Below are 20,457 nucleotides of genomic sequence, written 5' to 3' on the forward strand. Positions count from 1 at the left end.
TCGTTGTAGCAAGCAGATCGCCTATCATCGACAGTATGTAAAGTGTTTGGCGACTGAATAGTCAAATCCTCAAACTTCTTTCCATCATAGAGTCGGCAATAGTTAAAAAAGCACTGATCAATGGCGTAAACCCACCTTTCGTGATAGGAGCTGTATGGCTTCTTTGGTCTTTAGAGATGACGGAGTTATTTCTACCTGATGTGCAGTTTTTCTAAAAAAAAAAACTAAATTAAAAATGTAACTCATATCTGCAACTGAAAATATTAGAGTTCAATTTATATCAAATTACTACATAAAAAAAACATTAAAAAACACCAGAATCTTTTTTTTATGTCTTGATACATAAAACTGCAGATTTTAAAAGGGGTGTACTTAATTTTCTATGATAACTGTATACATATACAGTAGATAAATACATAAATAAATAATAAATAAATAGATACAGATAGAGACAGACAAACATATAGATAGATAGATAGATAGATAGATAGAGGGATAGATAGATAGATAGAGGGATAGATAGACAGATAGAGGGATAGATAGACAGATAGAGGGATAGATAGACAGATAGATAGATAGAGGGATAGATAGATAGAGGGATAGATAGATAGATAGATAGATAGAAAGATAGATAGATGGATAGATAGAGGGATAGATAGATAGATAGATAGAGGGATAGATAGATAGATAGATAGAGGGATAGATAGATAGAGGGATAGATAGATAGACAGATAGATAGAGGGATAGATAGATAGAGGGATAGATAGATAGATAGATAGATAGATAGAGGGATAGATAGATAGATAGAGGGATAGATAGATAGATAGAGGGATAGATAGATAGATAGAGGGATAGATAGATAGATAGAGGGATAGATAGATAGAGGGATAGATAGATAGATAGAGGGATAGATAGATAGATAGAGGGATAGATAGATAGATAGAGGGATAGATAGATAGATAGAGGGATAGATAGATAGATAGATAGATAGAGAGGGATAGATAGGTAGATAGAGGGATAGATAGATAGATAGATAGAGGGATAGATAGATAGATAGATAGATAGAGGGATAGATAGATAGATAGATAGATAGATAGAGGGATAGATAGATAGATAGAGGGATAGATAGATAGATAGATAGATAGATAGATAGATAGATAGAGGGATAGATAGATAGAAAGATAGATAGGTAGATAGAGGGATAGATAGATAGATAGATAGAAAGATAGATAGAGAGAGAGATATAGATAGATAGAGGGATAGATAGATAGATAGATAGAGGGATAGATAGATAGAGGGATAGATAGATAGATAGATAGATAGATAGAGGGATAGATAGATAGATAGTGGGATAGATAGATAGATAGATAGATAGATAGAGGGATAGATAGATAGATAGATAGATAGATAGATAGATAGATAGATAGATAGATAATAGATAGAAAAAGAGGGCAGAACTACAAACAAGATGATGTTTTAAACTTATGATATGGTGACATTTTTGCTCTTTATACTAAGTATTTCTTATATAGAGGCTACAAAAAGACTCTGTATATAGAGATGAAACACCGCCACATCATATGGGCCGATAAAAGAAGTCCATAAACTACATCTTGTCTGGAGTACCACATTATTTTTGCATTTACCATAGTATTTCATCACTAACTTCCTATAGAGACTATTAGTGACTAGTCTTGAGGCTTGCACCCAACAACTTAAAGGGAACTTGTCAACAGATTTGGTGACTATAAGCTGCAGCCACCACCAGTGAGCTCTTATATACAGAATTCTAACATGCTGTATATAAGAGCCCAGGCCGCTGTGTAGAACATAAAAATCACTTTATAATACTCACCTAAACGGTAGGTTTCGTGCAGACTGGTTAGATGGGTGTCTCTGTGCTCTGGGTGCGGTGCCTCATCTTTCGGCAATGTTTGTCGTCCTTCTTCAGAAGCCTGGGTGCATGACGCGTCCTACGTCATCCACACTACCCGGCATTGAGGTCCTGCGCAGGTGCACTACAATACTTTGATCTGCCCCGTTCAGGGCAGATCAAAGTGCGCCTGCGCAGGACCTCAATGATGACTAGTGTGGATGCAATGCAATGTCAGCAGTGGTGACGCACATACCTGTGTCCGCTGTCACCGCTGATCTGAAATCCTGGCACTTCTGGTTATGCGCACTATGAAGCCAGATGTATGCATCCTGGCTTCATAGAGGTCTAATGTGCATGACCATAAGTTCTGGGACTTTGGATCAGCAGTGACAGTGGACGCTGCTGTCTCTGCATTGAATAGCATGTTAGCACGCCCCGTTATCACACTAAGAGGGCGGAATGAGCGCAGGAACTAACGCCCTTGTGACGAGTCCCTGTGCTCATTAGCATATCATAAAGGATCTTTAGAAATACTTTTTTCTATAGATCTCTTTATCTATGCTAATGTATACAGGGACGGTTATGCAGAGATTAGAAATATGGACCCAGAACTGCTCGTGGTTCTGTGTGCATATTGCACTTGACAGGTTCCCCTTAATGAAGACAGAATCACTGTGTCAATGAGCACATGCTGCCAACAACAGCAATGGCCGCACGGTGCGGGATTCAAATAAAGAAAAGGGGGCGCAACACAGAGGAAGATGGAGGAGGACTTTACAGTGAGAACCTGCCCCAAAAGACCTGCCCCTGTTGTACCTGTCAATCAATGTGCAAACTTTGATTAAACATATTTTTGCAACCAAGCATCAGATCTTCCTACCACAGGTATCCCTGGATTCAGCATCTTACCACCTGTATGGCACTACCTTTAGTTCATATTGCAAAATCCTGGTGGCTTGTTCTCTTTAACTATGTTTTGCATATCAGCTGCAAATAATCCAAAATCTTGTTTTTGCTTTCAGAGAAAAGCATTTAAAAAGAGTTCATATGCAGTTTAATTAGACGGGGAGCATTGGTTTTATAGAAACAGAGTGTAAGCTCGGCATAACGCTCGTTTCGCATCTTGAAACACAAACATCTCATTCTATTGTTCCAGATGAGACTGAGAACAAATCCTCTCTAAGACTTTCAATATAGCTGTGTAGCTGTGGCAGGCTCCAGTGAAACCGCTTCACCTAGTGTCCCTGAGCCTGCTGTCAGAGGGCCTTTTATGCTTCTGTAATTGCTTGATTCCGAAAGCAAGGCAAGTCTGTGATACGGCGTGCCAATTACAAGCACATCCTCTCCGTGCACGCGGACCCCTGGCCCTTGCACAATCACAGGTTTTTATAGCTGAGAACAGAACCACAGAGAATATCAGATGGTAGAAAAAATCCTGACGGAAGAAAGAGAAAACCATTTTTCCATTTTACAAAATTAATTTTTTTATTTTTTTTTTTTGTTTTTTTTTTAGAGTCACAAAACTTGGTGAGAAACTGCTTAAAGTGCTGTAAAAAAAAAAACCAAACAAACAACAGGATTGCTTATTTTTTTTTCCGTAAACTGTTAAATGGCCTTCAATTCTCGATTCCATTTACTGCATCTGCAAGAAAACTGCATAAACGGCGAGAACACTAATGGCCGCATTGCACTGGAACCTATAGCAATCAGCATCAATCAATTGTAGCAATACATTACGGGTGATCTTTCTGGTTTTTAACAAGCCGTCATTGCATCAAGTCATTTTTACAGCTTTCTAGTGTATTGTGAGAAGCGCGTTCTGTGATTAACATATGACACAAACAACAAGGAGCGATCTTTTATTAGCTCAGACTGTCAGCGCGCCTTAGATTTATAATTGGGATGCTCGTAGTGTTACTACACAGTGCTCCCATCCATATGCCCAGATTAAAGATCTGGCCCAATACCAACACAAGGGTTGCCTCAAGTACTGTATGGTAAACCGGAAGAAAAGCTAGAACGTAAATGTAAAGCAATCACCTTTCTTGCGAATCCGTGTTGATCCAACTGTCGCGACCCCTATTGATCTGAAGAGGCTTTTAAATACTCTGTGAAGATGGAGCATTGGCCGTACAGGCTCTGATCATTGTCTTAAGAACTCCTTAAAGTTTTGAAGTTGGCTCTCTAGCAGTTCCATAGAGATGGAAAGTGTCAAGCTACCACAAGGGGGCGCAGGGATTCAGGTAGGAAAAGAACTCCTCAGTGCAGTTAGACAGAAACCCACTAGAGGTCGCTAACACAAGAGCAGGGATAGTGATCAGTCAGGGTCAATGCCGGGATGTCACGTCTGTACTGAGGGGAAATCAAGCCAAAGTAAAAAAAACAAGCTGAGGTTGGATACCGGGAGAGCAAGTAAGCACCAGGGAGAGAGTGGAGGACACGGAACAGGACCGGAGTCCAGAGTACAGGAAGCTGTGGAGGTCAGCTCAGGCTAGAGGGACCGAGGTCAGGAGAGACGGAAGTAAGGACAGATTGGGGAAAAGGAGATCATGTCAGGCAAGAGGGACAGAGGGCAGGACAGACTACCAGGTAGCAGGACAAGAAACAGAGAACTTCTCACAGTAACAGTGCACACAGCAGAGCCGGAAATATTACTGGTGACGTCCCAGAGGTAGCAGCACTAAGATATGGTGGTGCGATCCCCGGAATGAGGCGAGAACAAACAGGCCCCTCCCCAGAAACCTAAACCCTGGAGGCAGGATACATGCACTGGCCCAGGAACGGCAGAGCCATGCAACCACTGCTCCATTGCAACAGGGCATTTCAGAGCTCCAGTCTTTGGATCAGTGAAGGCCCCAGTGGTCAAACGCCTATTGATCCAAAAACTTTCACCAGTCCTATGATTAGGTAATAGCTTTAAGTGTTGGTAATAAGTCTTTAATACATTTTCAAGGTGTTTTCCACTACTATTGTGACCCCTTTCATTTGTCCTAACTATTCCTAACCAACATTTTCATAAAAATTCTGCTACTTACTCGGTCCTGTAAAGCTGATCCATAAGCGGTGCAGATATTCCTATGTTCATGGTTTAACTTTGATCCTTCTGGTATGGAGACCATATCCGGACAAACTTAGCAGGTCATGTCACTGGTGTGGGTGGGGTGGTCTCCCTGTGAGAGACAGTAGTCTGAGCATGCATGCCGACGTCACACTTCACTCTCAGCCTGCTTTACGGTGCGGTGCTTTCATCTGACAAGAGCTGCGATGTGCAGATCGTTAGATGTGATATACTATCTAATGATCGGATAATCACAGCATTTGTCAGATGAAAGCACCATCGCTTCTCGGCCCTTTGGCTAAAGCTGGGGTCACACATAACGACGACGACAACGACGTCGCTGCAATGTCACCATATTCTGTGACGTAGCAGCGACCATAGATGATCGTTAGTAAGCTGTCAAACATGTTATAAAAAGCAGCGACGGAGTAGCGATCATAGCGACGTCGACGGTCGTTGTGTGGTTTCAGACGTAGCGTAGCGTCCCTGCTGCGGTGTCAAACAAAAGGATTATCAGCTTATCAGCATGGCGCAGCGGGATAGCAGCGTTCAAAAAATGACCTGGAGCATTCAGGAGCGAGCAGCGATTTCGCAGCAGGGGTCTGATCGTTGTTATGTGTCACACATAGCGACGTCGCTGTTGAGGTCGCTGCAACGTCACAGAATATGGTGACGTTGCAGCGACGTCGTTGTCGTCGTCGTTATGTGTGATGTGGCGCCCCTGACCTGGTCAGGCACCACTGAGTACTGCACCCATGCTGGGGACAGTACAATACAGGTAATCCAGAAGGCTGACCGGGGTGTGGAACACAGGCGCATAGTGATCAGGTCTCACACATGTACCCATGAGAGGACCCCTGGGGATCCCAGGAGGGGGAAAAGCCTTCACCTTCACTGGAATAGTGGAGGGGGCCAAAAGCCTCCATCTCCTCTCAAGGGGTGTGGTAAGAGAATCTGGTTGCTAGGTGGCGTAGGCAGGCACAAAAGGGAAAAGAGAAGGAGGAGTAAACAGTCTAGAGTCTGCAGCAGAGTGTGGAGGAGTGAGGAGCAGGAAAGTGAAGCTCAGACAGGAGCAGCAGTGAAGGTCCCAGATGTGAGCCGGTTCAGAGCAGAGTCCAGGGAGCTCCGAGGAGAGCTGACCCCTTCCCCTGGGCTGCTGTAGTCTGACAGTGTCCGCGCAGTGGCTACCGACGGGGGAGAACGGTCACCTAGGAGTGCTACCCGAAACCCATCTCCAGCTAGAGAGAGAGCACAGAGTGGGAAGTAAGGAGACTGCTAGGGAGAACCAGGCCCAAACGGGCGGCAGATCCCGAAGCGGAGATAGATCCAGCTTTCTTTTGCTAAACCTGCCGGTGTGGGGCTCTCAAAGCCCACGCCACAACACCACAAAAGCCGCAGCCACGTAGCCACAGTTAGGGCCCATAGCTCACAGGAGGCAAAAAGCTGGAGTGATCTGGCCCAGGCAACAAGCACACGGCAAACGAAGGGGAGTGAGGCTTCAGCAACTTCCCTGGGTGACCCCCATAGGGACTCAAAGTCGGGGTCACCCCAAACCACCAAGGGCTAAGGAAGGCGAGTTAGTAGTCACCCTCACAAGTCAGCCTGAAGGACACCTGGTTCCCGCCTGGTTCATCCCAGCTACGCCCGGGTTACTCACCCTGCCACCTGAAGTGAGTAAAAACCCTGAAAGACATTCTGCCTGTGTGGAGTTATTCTGCGCCTTGTGGTACTACGCACCTACACAGGGCCCTGGGGCTTGCCTCACTCTCAGGAGGCTATTCCAACTAACTGCACTCACCATCAGCCCCAGGCGTCCCTCAACCTGCAGTGGCGGTCCCCACTGACCGCAATACTGAGAGTGGCGTCACGACAATCAAGAAGAAGATCTCCTACCTGTGACCAGATCCAGCCGAGTGGAGTCCCTGAAGGTAATGCACCGACACAACACCTGTGGGGCTTCACATCTGGCGTCACGAACAGGATAAGGACTAGACCTGTCCAGACAGGTGACCATGTGCCTGGGCGGTCCGCTTGAAAAATTGGAAGCGCCGCCATATTGCCACCATGAAAAGCGCGCTGAAAAACAACAGCAGCCCGCGCTGGAAGAAGTTACCGCCCACGAAGAGGTGTGGCTACCCAGAGATCCCCTGCAGAGTTCTGACCTCGCAAGTGATGAGAGCGGAGGCGTTCAGAGACGTCGGGACAGAAAGGGAGCCAGAAGCCTGCTGCTGGGAGAGGAGCTGCTGAAAGAGGCAGAGCGGAAACTGAACAGCTTGCTACTAGAGGCAACGGTGAGTCCACTGCTGGGAAATCGTGCAGAAGAGGGCGCAGAAGAAATGGCGTCTGACCGCAGAAACCCAGAACCGGGCTCCGCTGCCTGGTGGTATCGGGAGCTGGCCCAGTTCTGCGACCGACTGGAGACCCGGGTCGTGGAGCAGATCAGGGAAGAACGCATGGAACTTCTGGAGATGGCTGCCGCGGTTCAGGCCTATGAGAGGGGAACCGCACGACGAGTGCCAGACCGGACGGCGACGACTCAGACCCCGATGCTGCCACCGATGGGTGAGTCCAGTATTACCCCTGCCGGCCCGGATGCCCCGACCCCTGCTGCCACGCCCGCGGTCCCTGAAGAGGCGCCCGGCGCGGCGACGCTGAGCCAGGACGCAGCCACGCCAGGTGCGGCCCGCCAAGACCCGGCCGCCGCAGCGATGCCCTGCGCGGCCCGCCAAGACCCGGCCGCCGCAGCGATGCCCTGCTCGGCCCGCCAAGACCCGGCCGCCGCAGCGATGCCCTGCTCGGCCCGCCAAGCCCCGGCCGCCGCAGCGATGCCCTGCTCGGCCCACCAAGACCCGGTCCCTGCAGCGACGCCCAGCCCAGCCTGCACAGGTCCCATCGCAGCTGCGACGCCGATCCAGGCCGCCGCCATACAGGGCGCGGCCCGCCAAGACCAGGCCGCCGCCATACAGGGCGCGGCCCGCCAAGACCAGGCCGCCGCCATACAGGGCGCGGCCCGCCAAGACCAGGCCGCCGCCATACAGGGCGCGGCCCGCCAAGACCAGGCCGCCACCATGCCAGGCGCGGCCCGCCAAGAGATTGCATCACCATTTACCCCGGCCTGCAAGGCCAGAGCAGACACCGCTCCCCAGTCCAAAGAGGTCCCTGCTGGAAAGCCCACGCTGGGGGAGGACCCCGCATACTGGCAGCTAAAGGCTGACATGGAAGCCAAGTTTCCACAATGGTTGGTGGACCGGTACATGCTCCCTCCGCATACCCCCAAGAGGATTCCAGCAACCCCTGCAGCAACCACGCCAAAGAGTCCCCCGCCTGGGCCTGCTGAAGAAAGCCCATCCCCAGCACTGCCATCAAAGGAGTGCCAAGAAGAACTAAGGGGGAGAGGAGGCCAGGAAACTGAGGAGCTGACTCAGGAGCCATCAGCAGTGGATCCATGCCCAGAGCCGGAGATGTTGCCATATTCCCGCTGGGACGAGGAAGACCTGACACCTCCTGCGGAAGAAGATCTGCCCCAAAGCCTCACCTGGGAGCTTGTAAGCTGCACTTCGCAGAATCCAGCCCGCAAGACACAGCGCCGCAGTAGAACCCAGTCTTTCCCTGCACCGCCATCCCCAGAGCAGAGAGAAGTCACGGCCAGAGACCTACAAGAAAAAAGGTTCCTGAGAAGAGCCAAAGCACAGGTCCGAGGACCCCTTTGCAGAGGAGTAGTGGAGGACTTCAGCCTAAAGTCAGGATACGGGTTCATTGTTGCACCTGGTATCAAAGAAGGTATCTTCGTCAATAGAAGAGATGTGAGAGCTCATCTGCCCAGAGGACACCCTGGCAGAAACTTAAAAATGGGAGACTCCGTACAGTTTACTCTGCATCAAGGCGAAAGAGGCTGGTATGCGCTAGATGTAGTGCCATGTCCCAAAGAAGAAAGAAAAGACCAAAGACCTAATGATGAGACCACTACAGATGAGGAAAAAGGTCAAGAAACCAACAGGTGCCGCAGCCCTACAGGCCCAAGCCCTGGTGAAGAGGAGTCTGCATAAGTTCAAGTAAAGTACAGCAAGTTTTGACCAGTTGGAAAGTTTGTTTTGCAACGTTTTAAAAGTTCAAGTATGTGCCCACATAAACTGATGTGAGAAATAAACCTTAAGGCTATGAACTGGCTATAGCCACAAACTCTCGCAGTGTAAATAGTTACACCAGAGGGCACCACCACCACCAGAGTCAGCCTGTTTAGGGGCTTGGCTCGTCTGCAACCAGGAGGAGCCCGTCCGTATATAGGGCCTTGGCTCACCTGCGACCAGAGAGCATGCCTGTTTATGGGGCCTGGCTCTCCACCACAAAGAGGGTACCTGGTCAGCACCAACTGTGGAGGCCGCCTCTGCATCCTGCCAGAAGAGGCTGAAGGCGCGGATCCACCAGGCCAGGTATACCCTGAAACCACCAGCCCATGTAAGCCGCCTCTACATCCTGCCAGAAGTGGCTGAAGCCGCGGCCAACGTGAGAGGGTTTTGGGTGGGTTAACGGACTTGTGGGTGGAGGGTGGTGATGTATGGTACCTGGTGCTTTTAAAAATGTTTTACATGTTTTAACGTTTTATGCATTTTAAAATGTTGTCTTGCAGCCCGAGGACGTGCTGGTGATAACTAAGGGGGAATGTGGCGCCCCTGACCTGGTCAGGCACCACTGAGTACTGCACCCATGCTGGGGACAGTACAATACAGGTAATCCAGAAGGCTGACCGGGGTGTGGAACACAGGCGCATAGTGATCAGGTCTCACACATGTACCCATGAGAGGACCCCTGGGGATCCCAGGAGGGGGAAAAGCCTTCACCTTCACTGGAATAGTGGAGGGGGCCAAAAGCCTCCATCTCCTCTCAAGGGGTGTGGTAAGAGAATCTGGTTGCTAGGTGGCGTAGGCAGGCACAAAAGGGAAAAGAGAAGGAGGAGTAAACAGTCTAGAGTCTGCAGCAGAGTGTGGAGGAGTGAGGAGCAGGAAAGTGAAGCTCAGACAGGAGCAGCAGTGAAGGTCCCAGATGTGAGCCGGTTCAGAGCAGAGTCCAGGGAGCTCCGAGGAGAGCTGACCCCTTCCCCTGGGCTGCTGTAGTCTGACAGCGTCCGCGCAGTGGCTACCGACGGGGGAGAACGGTCACCTAGGAGTGCTACCCGAAACCCATCTCCAGCTAGAGAGAGAGCACAGAGTGGGAAGTAAGGAGACTGCTAGGGAGAACCAGGCCCAAACGGGCGGCAGATCCCGAAGCGGAGATAGATCCAGCTTTCTTTTGCTAAACCTGCCGGTGTGGGGCTCTCAAAGCCCACGCCACAACACCACAAAAGCCGCAGCCACGTAGCCACAGTTAGGGCCCATAGCTCACAGGAGGCAAGAAGCTGGAGTGATCTGGCCCAGGCAACAAGCACACGGCAAACGAAGGGGAGTGAGGCTTCAGCAACTTCCCTGGGTGACCCCCATAGGGACTCAAAGTCGGGGTCACCCCAAACCACCAAGGGCTAAGGAAGGCGAGTTAGTAGTCACCCTCACAAGTCAGCCTGAAGGACACCTGGTTCCCGCCTGGTTCATCCCAGCTACGCCCGGGTTACTCACCCTGCCACCTGAAGTGAGTAAAAACCCTGAAAGACATTCTGCCTGTGTGGAGTTATTCTGCGCCTTGTGGTACTACGCACCTACACAGGGCCCTGGGGCTTGCCTCACTCTCAGGAGGCTATTCCAACTAACTGCACTCACCATCAGCCCCAGGCGTCCCTCAACCTGCAGTGGCGGTCCCCACTGACCGCAATACTGAGAGTGGCGTCACGACAATCAAGAAGAAGATCTCCTACCTGTGACCAGATCCAGCCGAGTGGAGTCCCTGAAGGTAATGCACCGACACAACACCTGTGGGGCTTCACAGTGACACCAGCTTAAGATCAAGTGAAATATTTTTCAAAAAGGCGGCTTTGGCCTGGGCCGCCCTAGTAGATTGATTCATTATGCACACTGGGTTTGGTGCGCTTGTTAGTATGTTGAGTTGCTCATATAACCGTCCGGTGGAAACCGTGGCCCCCCCAGGATCGACGCCATTAGGCTGAGTAAGTTTGAAAGCCCAAGCTGCAAAGTGCCCCTGTAGTAGTGACTCTTTGGTGCCTTAATTCACTGGGTGTGGGAACCCCATATAAATTATTGCATATTGCACTAAGCACTTTAATATTTCATTCTTATTTGAGCACAGACCCTTACTCCAGGCATTCTGGCAAGGGAAGGGGAATTTTCAAATTCTTGGTGTAAGGGCCAGCCATCATTATGCAGAGGAAACCTTCACTATATATTTCTTATTGTCTCTCCAGTAAAGGAGACAAACTCTAGCACAGCGCCACCTATTGGAAGTAGCGATCCTAAAAGTCACAAGTGGATTTTTAACAATCCTTTGCAATATGACTCAGGATATATAAGCCAGATCAGAATCCCAATTTCCAGACACGGTGTTTCGGGGTGCTTGCCCCTCGTCAGTGCAAAGTATGGGGGTGTCTGATCTGGCTCATGAGAAAGCTATGTGGGGACCACGGGGGAACACTATTCTCCTTAAGGAGACTTTGCAAGCCAGTCTGGCTGCCAGTAAGGGGCCTTATAGCTGCCATGCCCCTCTGGAAAATATTCAAATTGTCTCTCCAGGAAAGGAGACAAACTCTAGCGCAGCGCCACCTATTGGAAGTAGCGATCCTAAAAGTCACAAGTGGATTTTTAACAATCCTTTGCAATATGACTCAGGATATATAAGCCAGATCAGAATCCCAATTTGCAGACACGGTGTTTCGGGGTGCTTGCCCCTCGTCAGTGCAAAGTATGGGGGTGTCTGATCTGGCTCATGAGAAAGCTATGTGGGGACCACGGGGGAACACTATTCTCCTTAAGGAGACTTTGCAAGCCAGTCTGGCTGCCAAGTAAGATATATATTATTATATTATAATAATAATAATAATATTATATTACTTATATATATATATAAGTATACAGTTAGGTCCAGAAATATTTGGACAGTGACACAATTTTCGCGAGTTGGACTCTGCATGCCACCACATTGGATTTGAAATGAAACCTCTACAACAGAATTCAAGTGCAGATTGTAACGTTTAATTTGAAGGTTTGATCAAAAATATCTGATAGAAATTGTAGGAATTGTACACATTTCTTTACAAAAACTCCACATTTTAGGAGGTCAAAAGTAATTGGACAAATAAACCAAACCCAAACAAAATATTTTTATTTTCAATATTTTGTTGCGAATCCTTTGGAGGCAATCACTGCCTTAAGTCTGGAACCCATGGACATCACCAAACGCTGGGTTTCCTCCTTCTTAATGCATTGCCAGGCCTTTACAGCCGCAGCCTTCAGGTCTTGCTTGTTTGTGGGTCTTTCCGTCTTAAGTCTGGATTTGAGCAAGTGAAATGCATGCTCAATTGGGTTAAGATCTGGTGATTGACTTGGCCATTGAAGAATGTTCCACTTTTTTGCACTCATGAACTCCTGGGTAGCTTTGGCTGTATGCTTGAAGTCATTGTCCATCTGTACTATGAAGCGCCGTCCGATCAACTTTGCAGCATTTGGCTGAATCTGGGCTGAAAGTATATCCCGGTACACTTCAGAATTCATCCGGCTACTCTTGTTTGCTGTTATGTCATCAATAAACACAAGTGACCCAGTGCCATTGAAAGCCATGCATGCCCATGCCATCACGTTGCCTCCACCATGTTTTACAGAGGATGTAGTGTGCCTTGGATCATGTGCCGTTCCCTTTCTTCTCCAAACTTTTTTCTTCCCATCATTCTGGTACAGGTTGATCTTTGTCTCATCTGTCCATAGAATACTTTTCCAGAACTGAGCTGGCTTCATGAGGTGTTTTTCAGCAAATTTAACTCTGGCCTGTCTATTTTTGGAATTGATGAATGGTTTGCATCTAGATGTGAACCCTTTGTATTTACTTTCATGGAGTCTTCTCTTTACTGTTGACTTAGAGACAGATACACCTACTTGACTGAGAGTGTTCTGGACTTCAGTTGATGTTGTGAACAGGTTCTTCTTCACCAAAGAAAGTATGCGGCGATCATCCACCACTGTTGTCATCCGTGGACGCCCAGGCCTTTTTGAGTTCCCAAGCTCACCAGTCAATTCCTTTTTTCTCAGAATGTACCCGACTGTTGATTTTGCTACTCCAAGCATGTCTGCTATCTCTCTGATGGATTTTTTCTTTTTTTTCAGCCTCAGGATGTTCTGCTTCACCTCAATTGAAAGTTCCTTAGACCGCATGTTGTCTGGTCACAGCAACAGCTTCCAAATGCAAAACTACACACCTGTAATCAACCCCAGACCTTTTAACTACTTCATTGATTACAGGTTAACGAGGGAGATGCCTTCAGAGTTAATTGCAGCCCTTAGAGTCCCTTGTCCAATTACTTTTGGTCCCTTGAAAAAGAGGAGGCTATGCATTACAGAGCTATGATTCCTAAACCCTTTCTCCGATTTGGATGTGAAAACTCTCATATTGCAGCTGGGAGTGTGCACTTTCAGCCCATATTATATATATAATTGTATTTCTGAACATGTTTTTGTAAACAGCTAAAATAACAAAACTTGTGTCACTGTCCAAATATTTCTGGACCTAACTGTATATTTCTTAATCATTTTGCACTGATTTGTGTGTCCATTTTTCACACATGTCTGTCATTTGCATTTTGTCAGGGTGTGGTTCCTCTTCATGGCAGGTCTAGGGGGAAAGGAGTGTGTGGCCCTTAGGTTCTGCTCCCCCCTGCACACCAGTCAACAGTCGGAGGATCTCAGTTCTCGCCCTGGTTGGCAGACAGGGCAGATGCTGGGAGCACAATTGGGCCTTTCCCTGCCTTTAGGTAGGGAATGCTACTAGTCCATGACCCTTGCTGTGGCATTTTGGTTCAGAGGGATGGGGAATGGTTTTGGGGACCCTTCTCCTGTTGGAGAGGGTTTCAAATAGACCAGCATCCAAGTGCTCTTTTTTGTGACATCTGTAGTCACTTTTTAGCGCATTCGGGTGGAGAGCGCGATCTCGGGCTTTCAAAGAAAAAAAACAGCATTATGCTGTCCCATCTAAGACCTGGATAAAGTAGGGGCAGAGACTCTGATTCTATTGCTGGGTAACTTACTGGGCTTCTTGCTGTAATTTTGACAAAACACTTATGTTCTGCAGCTCAGCTAGTCCTCTCAATGACAAGCTCCTGCTATATAGTACTCAATATTTGTGAGCATTGTCTGTTATTAACTGCCCCTCACAACAGTGATTAATAGATTTGTACATATAAAGAGTGTAACCATGGTTCTTCACCATCCAAACTGATGGGGTGCCAAGCAGCTGCACCCCAAGAAGTGGCACAGTCTTCTCTTGCTGAGTTTTTGTGACAGGCTCAGGTGAAGCTTCCTCTCATACCATTCTAGACCACACACATTAAACAGTTTTCATTTCTTTACGCACACGAGGGGTTAGTGTCAGTTTCTGTTGCAGCAGCAGACTCTGTAAGGCAGCTAAGCTGTTCTTGCTGATGTCCACTTCCAGCCTGGATAATAACCCTCTGCCTCCAGCAGGGGGTGCCGGTTATTCAGGATATTTCTGGAGCTCGGCCCGGGGGGGGGTGGAAGGATGCATTCCTTGCTGCTTCAGTAGTTTGGTGTTTGGTTGTGTGGTATTTGTAGCGCCTGGTCCCACCAGATCCCGAGGGGGGTGCTCTCCCTCACATCTGCCCAGCCCCGGCCCCCACATGCACTCCTGGTCCCAATCCCCGGCAGCAACGTGCTTCCTCTTACCAGTCCCATGGCTCCGCAGGCTCCGCTCACTCCCGGGTCAGGCGTCCTGTTCCTGGAGCTGCTGCAGTCTCTTCCTGTCTCCCGTCCACACACAATTCTGCAGTGAGCAACTCAAGGCTGCGCGCGAGGCCACGCCCCCTTTCTTAAAGCAGTAGTGCCTCATTATCTGGAAGTGACCTCAGAGGCCACCTGTTACCTAAAGACTATTTAGGTTCACCTCCCCTGGCAGCGCAGGCGCCCAAGCAACGCTCCTACTAGAGCTCTGCTAGTGTTCAGGCCCCTCTGTACTACTGTTATCCGTATGTCACCTGCCCGTTACTAATACTCTATCTCACCGTAGTGCCGTCTGTACCTTCCGGCCATACCCACAATGGACTTCACCGGCCATACCCGCAGTGGACGTCACCAGCCATACCCGCAGTGAACGTCTCCGTGCCACCTGCTGTGAACATCTCCGGTGCCACACCTGTGTTCTGCCTGCTGCGGACGTTGTACCCGAGCTACGCCTGGCCGTATAGAGACTCCTACCACCGGTTCCGGGCTGCCGTGCTTCTAGGCCTTCTGGGGAGGCACCGCACAGTCCCTGTATAGGGGTTCGCTGCTGGTCGCCTTCTCAGGGGAGTCCGGGGCACGGTCCAGTGAGTCCACCTCCGGACGTTCGCCGCTCCTCGGTGAGCGTAACAGTATTTAACCCTGGTGTTTTTACTTTCCCCTTACACTTCTTGGTTCCTGTTCACCCCCCCGGGTTTCCCCTGCTGGTTGTTTATTGGTAACTGAGTGTTGTTGTTCCACCCAGGCTGTGGTTTTTGTTGGTGGGGCTTTTGGGGATGTCTGTCCCGGTCTGTTCCCTTGGGTGGTGGGTGAGGATGGAACATTATCATCAGGGCCAGGAAAGGAGATAGGGAGAGGTTATGGGCTCAGAAGTCCCTACCATTAATGGTAATTCTGGGTTGAGGATCAGCATAGAGTCCCTCCCTAACTTGAGGGTAAGCACAGGTGACCCCCGACCACTCACTCTCCCAATCTGTTAGGCGTGACAACAACAGAAACAAGAAGCCCAACCAGCAATTATAATAAATTGTAGTTTATAACATGGATCCTGTTCACCTCCTGCACAAATTCGTCTGGTTCTTCATAGTTATAGGTAGATATAGGTTATATGAAGCCAAACATCTACACCCAAACAAGGGGAACATGAACCCCGAAAAGTAATTGAGGTACACTGCAGTTTATAAAATGGGTCTGTGGCGCCCCTGAGGCTTCAGTCACCACATGGTACTGCAGCTCATTTAAGCTGCAGTATTCATCTCGGGTAAGGAGGGGGTTAATCATCGGTGTTTCCACATTCACACTTTACATACAGTTTAGTTGCTTTCCCACTGGGGACTGGACTAGGGTAGATACAGGGGTGGCCATCACGAAGCATGGGATTTTCCCAGTCACTAGGACAACCACCTGGGAGGCGGGCACCATTTGGGGTAGAATTAGGAGCAACCTTGACACAATCTTCAGTCAAGTCGGGATTTCAATTCTGGCGACACAACGCCACTTTCTTCTCTTCTTTCACGGGGCATGAGGCTTGGAGTGGGACGCTCAGCCTGGGTTTCTCACTCCTGGAGGGGCAATTCTTAGAAAGGACACTTTCAAAATACCGGTGGCTACCTCTGACTTAACCAGGGCTGGATAGAGCCCAACACGGCGGTGACCGGTACTGTGAAGCCCCACAAGTGCTGTGTCGGTGCATTACCTTCAGGGACTCCACGTGGATGGAACAGTCTGGTCACAGGTAGGAAACCTTCTTTTAGGATTGTCGTGACGCCACTCTCAGAATTGCGGTCAGTGGAGACCGCCACTGCAGATTAAGGGAGGCCTGGGGCTGATGGTGGGTGCAGTCGGTTGTAATAGCCTCCTGAGAGTAAGGCAAGCCCCAGGTCCCTGTGTATGTGTGTAGAACCACAAGGCGCAGAATAACTCAACACAAGCAGAATGTCTTTCAGGGGTTTTACTCACTGTTGATGGCAGGGTGAGTAACCCGGGCGTAGCTGGGATGAACCAGGCTGGAACCAGGTGTCCTTTAGGCTGACTGATGAGGGTGGCTACCGACTCGCCTTCCTTAGCCCTTTCCGTTTTGGGGTAACCCCTGCTTGAAGCCCTGCTGGGGTCGCCCAGGGAAGTTGCTGGTGCCTCTCTCCCCTTCTTTTTGGCCCGTTTGCTTGTAGCCTGGACCAGGTCACTCCGGCTGCTTGCCTCCTGTGAGCTATGGGCCCTAACTTTGGCTACGTGGCTGCGGACTCTGTGGTGTTGTCTTGGGGGTGTAAAGTGCCCCCTCATGCAGGTTTGGCAAGGGAAAGGTGAATCTATCCCTGCACTGGGACCTGCTACCCGTTTGGGCCTGGTTCTCCCTGACAGTCTCCTTACTTTCCATTCCGTTGCTCTCTCTTTAGCTGTGTGTGGATTTCGGGCAGCACTACCAGGTGACCGTTCTCCCCCGTCGGTAGTCACTGCGCGGACGCTGTTAGACTGCAACAGCTCCAGGGTCTGCTCTTCACGTCTGCTTTCCCTGAGCTGCACACTAAACCGGCTCACTCGTGGGACCTGCACGGCTGCTCCTGTCTGAGCTCCACTTCCATGCTCCTCACTCCTCCACACTCTGCTTCAGACTCTTTACTCCTCCTTCTCTTTTCCCTTTGTGCCTGCCTATGCCACCTAGCAACCAGGCTCTCTACCACACCCCTTGAGTGGAGATGGAGGCTTCGCCCCCTCCACTCCTCAAGTGGAGGTGAAGGCTTTGCCCCCTCCTGGGATCCCCAGGGGTCCTCCCAAAGGTACATGTGTGAGACCTGATCACTTTGCGCCTGTGTAGTCACACCTCGGTCAGCCTTCTGGATTACCTGTGTTGTACTGTCCCCAGCATGGGTGCAGTACTCAGTGGTGCCTGACCAGGTCAGGGGCGCCACAGTACCTCCCGGGCAATCTAAAGACAGTGAGTAAAACACCTAGAACTGCAGCAGCTGACTCAGCCTCTTGATTGCCGGCTCCGCGCTGCTGCGCTGACAGCCTCCACTCCCCTCATCATCCTCCCCGTGGAGAAGAACCATCTTTGCTGCTACGACCATCCGTCCCGGAGGACAGCGACAGCAGAGGCGGCTAAGTCCCTGGCCGCGTACCGCAGGTGGCGTCATGAGATAATCCTCCTCACCCTTATCCACTACTACCCTCATCTTCTCCACCACCCGTCCATCCTCTTCCCCTTTTATTGTACACCTCGGGGCCACAGAGCCGGACACGGCCACCCGTGACATCCCTGGACCCGACATCACCGGCCCGGCAACGAGTAACAGTTGAACGCTTTGCCCCGTGGGTGCTACAGGCCCAGTTCCCCTCCCCTACAAATATCCAGAGCTCTATGCACAGTGTAGCCAAAAAGCTGTCAATCAATGCAGCGGACTGAGTTATATAGAGCTCATTATTAAGAGGACCAGGAGAGTTGCACCTAAATAGCAAGGGGCTCAGTAAGTGACACAGCACTGGAATCAATGTCTCTGTCCTTATTTGATCCTGCTCTTAGATTGGGAAGCATAAACCTGGCGATAAATTTCCTTTAAAGAACTAAATTTCACATTCCGTTCCCTACAACCGAGAATATCAGATGCAGTTCTTGTCGTCACCATGATTCCACATAACTAAATTAGTCCTATTATATTTCAAGTGCCTGCTTTCATTGTTACACTGTTGACATGTTGAATGGTGTACTTGGCTATTCATTATTCAAGATGGTCTTAAACGCTGTGATACTTTGCACTTTTATAAGTCTATTTTTAATGTAATGTGTTCTTAGGGAACATTCTGAGCATATTCTATAACATAATGTGGCCATTAGTATATTTTACAATACACAGAATCACTGGAACCCAATTAAACCTGAAGTGTTCAAATTAAAGAGCATTTTTTCTTGAAATAAAAAAAAAAAAATAACATGGAAGTCCTTGAGTTGTCTTCTCGAGTCCTCTCTGAGATTTTTTAACAGTTTCCAGCCGGTGGCTTTGCTTTCCAGCTGTTGCAAAACTATCACAAGTTAAAACTGGCTTATGGTGAACACACCAGTCTAATATGTCTAGGAACTCTCCAGAACTTTGGCATCTCCGGCACTGATTATATCGTCGCACATCATGATGTAGAGTAGTGTATGTCACAACCTAGGGACAAAGACCCTTATTCCAGGGCTGTTTCACTTACTTGGCCAGGGCGGGATGACGGCCAGCACACGACGCAAAGGGAAGGAAAACAGGTACAAGGGGGCCCTGTTAATAGGAAGAAGGGGTATGGGTAACCCTAAACACTGCAGTCTCTATAATCCCTAAACAGGTTTTTTCCTTATCCGCGATCACGTGCCTAAGCCCTGTTTGACCCTGGGCTAGCCCTGGCTAGTGAGCTGAGCAACAAGACTCTAGTCTTACTACTAGAAAAAGGCAACTGTTATGATTCAAGGACTGAGGAGGATCAAAAAATGTGAAAGCCCAAAAGGTAACAGAGTGGCTGGAAACTTAACGGACTGCAGACCTAATCCTGACACACAACTAGAAGTAGCCGTGGGACGAGCCTACAATGACCTAGTCGTCTCGACACAACCTGAGAACTAAATATTCTTACAGATAGAGATATAAGAAAGCTAATCTGCCTCGGAGGAAGCCCCAAAGATATAGATACCCCCCACATGTAAAGACTACGGTGATATAGGAAAACACAATACAAAGCTAGAAAAACAGATTCAGCAAAGGTGAGGCCCAAACTATCTTTAAAGGAAAGGATAGGAAGGAGCACTGTCTGCAGCCGTAAAAACCCTAATAAATACCAGTACGACTGATATGGAAAAACCCTGACGCCAAACGGCCTCTCCCCCACTATATCAGCACTCAGATGTTACTGGGATCCAAAAACACTAATATAGATGAGGGACTGAATTAATACCTAGCATGACAAAACACATTGCAGAATCATGGAGCTAAGTATACAGACACCCCCAGCAGGCAATGATCCTATTCCACCAAGAACTCCACACAGACAAAATAGGAATCAAGCAAAAGATCAAAGCAGAAAAAACAAGAAAGTGGAAACAATAAGCAGAGGTACAAGACCACTTATCTGAGAGGAGTTCTGGTAGTGAGCAGGGCAGGTTTCAAAATGTCCTTAACACACAGGATATCCAATGAGCACCGGCAAGTAACAGGAGGAAACTGCTCAGTTATATAGTCCAATCAGAAATGCCTGGTTGCCAGTCCTCCACAGGTATGTGGCTTTCATTCTACAAATCAACTGCACAGCCAGCACTGACCACAAGAGGGAGCCCCAAACTGGAAAACGTATGCACAACAGGCAACACAGGGATAGAGACAAACACATGGGAATAAAACAACAAACGGATTTCCACAGGTTCCACAAGGACAACTTCTCCTGGGAGGTCAGCATAGAAGAACTATCACTGGAATGTGGGAGAGCCAGGAGTAAGTTTAAATAATGAAGAGGCGTGGAAGCAATGGAATCTCAGCAGAATCAAAAAGAAATTCTTAACCCCTCTAACACCAAATGAAGTTTAATCTGCTCTACTCATGTTAAAGAGAACCTACATTACGCTAAATCGCCGTGACCTTCTAATGACAGATACCAAAAATCACAGCAGAATGGGATGCACTCCATAT

General features: G+C 48.8%; 1 protein-coding gene across 3 annotated transcripts in view; it reads right to left on the bottom strand.

Annotated features, from left to right (window-relative positions):
* The window catches only part of SEC16B (SEC16 homolog B, endoplasmic reticulum export factor), a 276,625-nt gene that overhangs the window by 108,781 nt on the left and 147,387 nt on the right, over positions 1-20,457 (bottom strand). For all 3 annotated transcript variants that reach the window (XR_012724949.1, XM_075320161.1, XM_075320162.1), the window contains exon 19: positions 136-211. Coding sequence is in view for 2 of the 3 variants with exons in the window: in XM_075320161.1 (XP_075176276.1) it covers positions 136-211 (76 nt within the window). In the remaining variant the exon portion in view is untranslated. The remainder of the gene's footprint in view (positions 1-135; positions 212-20,457) is intronic.

Source organism: Anomaloglossus baeobatrachus, chromosome 8 (genome assembly GCF_048569485.1).
Source record: "Anomaloglossus baeobatrachus isolate aAnoBae1 chromosome 8, aAnoBae1.hap1, whole genome shotgun sequence".
Taxonomy (NCBI): domain Eukaryota; kingdom Metazoa; phylum Chordata; class Amphibia; order Anura; family Aromobatidae; genus Anomaloglossus; species Anomaloglossus baeobatrachus.